At 37.6% G+C, this 4,842-nt stretch overlaps 1 protein-coding gene across 1 annotated transcript in view; it reads left to right on the top strand.

The window, feature by feature from the left end:
• LOC129844765 (galactose-specific lectin nattectin-like) overlaps positions 1-3,632 on the top strand; it is a 3,635-nt gene extending 3 nt beyond the window's left edge. Inside the window, exons 1-5 of the mRNA XM_055912859.1 lie at positions 1-67; positions 590-684; positions 1,433-1,567; positions 3,260-3,398; positions 3,565-3,632. The exon at positions 1-67 is cut by the window's left edge and continues 3 nt beyond it. Coding sequence (XP_055768834.1) covers positions 1-67; positions 590-684; positions 1,433-1,567; positions 3,260-3,398; positions 3,565-3,632 — 504 coding nt within the window. The remainder of the gene's footprint in view (positions 68-589; positions 685-1,432; positions 1,568-3,259; positions 3,399-3,564) is intronic.
• Positions 3,633-4,842: the final 1,210 nt, after the last annotated feature.

Below are 4,842 nucleotides of genomic sequence, written 5' to 3'. Positions count from 1 at the left end.
TCGATGTTGACCACTCTTCTGCTTCTCAGCGCTGTCTTTGCTCTGGGAGATGCAAGGGGTAGCAGAGGTAGCAGAGGTATTCTGACCAAAGGTTTTGGTGACCTGTTCACACACATCAGATTTAATTTGATGTTATTGATGAGACCTTAACCCAACACTTAGTGACCTAGGTTTTGGTTTAACAGTCACTGGACCCCGAGCTCCTGGTTGGGGCTCCCGTCGCATTCGCTAAAATATAATTCTATTATACGTCTGTAAACGCTGCATGCATACTACACTGTTGACTAATTTGATTGTCTGGTGGGAACTAACCATTTCATAATGTTATTAAATGTGATCTTTCCCCCCTAATTCTATTATATGTCTGTTGTGGATTCATAGTTCTGAAACTGATCTAGGACTCTATTCAATCCGGTTCGTTCCGTTTGAAATTTAAAGGTTTAAAGGCTGATTGATCCCAAAGTCTTTTAAAAAACACGTGTCTCAATAGCTGGAACACACTTTTGACTCATTTGATTGTCTGGTGAATCGGTCATCTGAACAAACCATTTCATAATGTTATTTAACATGTGATCTCTCCACCCTACAGAGTGGCATCACAGACCCTGCCCACCTGGCTGGCCCAGATATGCGACACACTGCTATCACTACTTCCCCTTCCTGTCCACATGGCCAGAGGCAGAGGTACCTGGATGTCTGCTGTACATAATTGAGATTATCTGTGTGCATGATTTTAAGTATTGGTGGTTTAATGAGAGATCAGCAGCTGAGAAGTAGCAGTGATGGAATTGAAGGATCTTGGACACTGGCCAGCCGGGTTAGTAGACGGCAATTTCTACTAGCCAGGGTCCAAAATGTGCCACGGGATAATGGAAAAGACAATAATTGACCTGCATCTTATGCTAGTTGGACACATTTTCTAGAAGCCTGGTCTGAAAAGCACTATAGTTGGGGTAGTGGGGATGCTATTTCCATCTCTGTCTGGTGACCATACAGGGTTACAGTTGACTGTAGGTTTATTCTGTGTTCAACAGGGTTGAGAAACTATATCATGATGTGCTATTCCTTCTAATTATCTTTATATTCTACCTCTGTCTTTCCCTCTGATTGAGGTAGTATGTACATGTAGATATGGTTATGCATGTATGCATGTATGATGAACAGAGAGTAGCAGCAGCGTAAAAGAGGGGTTGGCGGGTGGTGGGACACAATTCAAATAGTCCAGGTAACCATTTGGTTACCTGTTCAGGAGTGTTATGGCTTATAAAGACTGTTTATATTCTACCTCTCTCTCTCTCTCTCTCTCTCTCTCCCATCTCTATCTGTCTCTCTTTCTTTCTCCCCTCTCTCCCCTCTCTCTCTCGATCTCTCTCTCTCTATCTCTCCCATCTCTATCTGTCTCTCTTTGTTTCTCCCCTCTTTCTCTCTCCAGAGGAAATGTTTGCATTTGGGAGGTAACCTGGCGTCAGTGCACAGCCTTCCCCAGTATCGTTTTCTTCAGTCTGTCATCAGGAAGAGTACCTGGAAATTCCAGCGCACCTGGATTGGAGCCAACGATGCCATCAAGGTCAGAAGCACCGTCTGTTCAACACTCCTGAAACATATAAGATGCATTGATTATTGATGAATAGAACCTATGAAGGCCTCGTGGTGTGTCCTATCTGGCCAACACCCAGTGAAATTGCAGAGCGCCAAATTAAAAAAACTCATTATAAAAATTAATAAAACATACAAGTGTTATACATCGTCTTAAAGATTAACTTCTTGTTAATCCAACCGCGGTATCAGATTTCTAAAAGGCTTTACGGCGAAGGTAAACCATGCGATTATCTGAGAACAGCGCCCAGCAGACAAATCATTACAAACAGTTACCAGCCAGTTTACAATTGGCTCATTCATCCCCCTCCTCTCCCCTGTAACTACTCCCCAGGTCGTTGCTGCAAATGAGAACGTGTTCTCAGTCAACTTACCTGGTAAAATAACGGTAAAATAAAAAAAATATATAAAAAAAGTAGAGTTACACAAGTCAGAAACAGAGATACAATGAATCCCTCACCTTTGATGATCTTCATATGGTTGCACTCACAAGACTCCCATTTACTCAATAAATATGTGTTTTGTTCGATAAAGTCACTCTTTATATCCAAAAAACCTCTGTTTTGTTCGCGCATTTTGTTCAGTAATCCACAGGCTCAAACGCATTCAAAACAGGCAGACGAAAAATCCGAAAAGTATCAGTAAAGGTTGTAGAAACATGTCAAACGATGTTTATAATCAATCCTCCTGTTGTTTTTAGTCATAATAATCAATAATATTTCAACCAGGCTTCGTCAATATAAAAGAAAAACAAGAAAGGCGGTCCGGAGCATGAGTACCTCTGCTGCCAATCAGACTGGTCTTACAAGCCCGAAACAATTTGTAAAGACTGTTGACATCTAGTGGAAGCCACAGGAAGTGCAATTTGAGTCCTAAGTCAATGGATACTGTAATGGCATTCAATAGAAGAAAAAAAAAATAGAAAGAAAATACCACTTCCTGATGGATTTTTCTCAGGTTTTTTGCCTGCCAAATCGGTTCTGTTATACTCACAGACATTATTTTAACAGTTTTGTAAACTTTAGAGTGTTTTCAGAGTGTTTTCTATTATATGCATATCCTAGCTTCTTGGCCTGAGTAGCAGGCAGTTTACCCTGTGCACGCCTTTCATCCGGAGGTGAAAATAGTGCCCCTTACCCTAATGAAGCCACAGACCAGTTGTTTTCCAAGCTTGTTATCTAATATTACAAACACTGTCTAGCGTCAAGCCATGGTTAAATCATGCTTATCTCATAGATGGTCAGTCCTGTCTGGCTTCAGGCCATGGTTAAATCATGCTTATCTCATAGATGGTCAGTCCTGTCTAGCTTCAGGCCATGGTTAAATCATGCTTATCTCATAGATGGTCAGTCCTGTCTAGCTTCAAGCCATGGTTAAATCATGCTTATCTCATGGATGGTCAGTCCTGTCTAGCGTCAAGCCATGGTTAAATCATGCTTATCTCATAGATGGTCAGTCCTGGTAGCCATAACTCTGTCTAGGAATCTGAGTGGTTACATTTCTCCAGAATCACTTCTCAGCTGTTTACCCAAACAGTGGTGGGGTGGCCATTCTTTTTATTTATTTGTCAAATCCCAGATTGCCTCTTTAAAGACGGTAACTACAGGGTGTATATATAGTGTTTACTGTCTGCTGGTGATGCATCGTCCTGTGTGCTCTGTAGGAGGGTCTTTGGCTGTGGAGCGACGGGTCCAGGTTTAACTACCAGAACTGGGGCCCGGGTCAACACTCTAACTATAACCATGGTGTTATTAGGGACAACACGAACGGCCAGAACCATTGTATGGAGATGAACTATGGAGGTACAATCCTGTCACCAGACTAGTAACCAGACTAGTCTCCTGATCATTATACATCAAACATTTGGATAGTAGTAAAATACATCTTAAAGGGAATTTGTTCCTTTCTTAGCTACATATTTATAAAACAAAAATAATACCCACCTTTCTGTGTTTCTCTCTTTCCCAGCTTCCCGCTGCCAGAATGATGCCCCCTGCTGGTTCACATTTCCCTTCCTGTGTTCCAGAAAGCGCTGAGGTCCACATTTTGGGAGAGACAACATTGGAGAAGCTCTCTGGCATTTGAGATTGTTTTAAATAAATGCACAGTCTGCAATGTTACTTTTTGTTCAGTGGTCATTTATACAAAACACCAGCTGGATCCAACTGTGAAACTCTGTAGTGTGAAGTACGAAATAACATCTTTGGTAAAAATAAATGAGTTGCTTCTCACTTTGTAATACGTTTGATTGTCGTCAACATTTTCTACATTTTCATAGTCAAACCAGAGATGAACAATTGATGTAAATCCCTGTCATCATCATCATCATCATCATCATCATCATCATCATCATCATCATCGTCACATCGATTAATTATGTTTTCAAATTGCTTACACACATTTCTTACACCTGTAAAATCGTCTCCGATATCCTCAAGGTTATAGGATGTAAGGTCTCAGGTAAGGGGTCAGGGTCAGGGTTAAAGGTGACTGTACTGTAGTCCACTCCAGCCAAACTAGAGGTTAGATTTAGAATGGGGTCAGGATTAACGGTTTAATGTACGGAACATTAGTGGTTCTATGAGCAAATACTGCCACCTGGTGGTCATTCAGCAGTACTGAAAACATTCAGTCCTAAAAACAGACCGCCACTGTTGCTTCTGTATGGTATTCAATGACAGGAGTGGTCTGCTATAGTTGACAGAAAGGAGGAGAGGAGAGGTAGGCAACATTAGTAAAGTAGTATGTATTAGAATGAATGAAGAGAACTTGATATTTCAGTTGCAGCCTCGTCTATTATTATATTATTAGTATTATTTATTATTATTATATTATTATTATATTATTAGTATTATTTATTATTATTATATTATTATTATTATATATTATTATTATTATTATTATATTAATATTATATTATTATGTATTATTATATTATTATATATTATGATATTATTATTATAAAATATTTTTATATATTATTATTATATTATTATTATATTATTATTATTATATATTATATTATTATATATTATTATATTATTATATTATTATTATATATTATTAAATCATTATTATTATTATATTATATATGATTATATGATTATATTATTATTAATATATTATATATTTTTTATATTATTATATATTATTATAATACATTATTATAATTATATATTATTATATTACTATATATTATTATATTACTATATAATATTATATTATTATTATATTATATATTATTAT

This window comes from Salvelinus fontinalis, unplaced genomic scaffold (genome assembly GCF_029448725.1).
Source record: "Salvelinus fontinalis isolate EN_2023a unplaced genomic scaffold, ASM2944872v1 scaffold_0224, whole genome shotgun sequence".
NCBI classification, from domain to species: domain Eukaryota; kingdom Metazoa; phylum Chordata; class Actinopteri; order Salmoniformes; family Salmonidae; genus Salvelinus; species Salvelinus fontinalis.
Note: the sequence above shows the minus strand (reverse complement) of the source record. Positions and strands in the feature narration are given on the sequence as shown.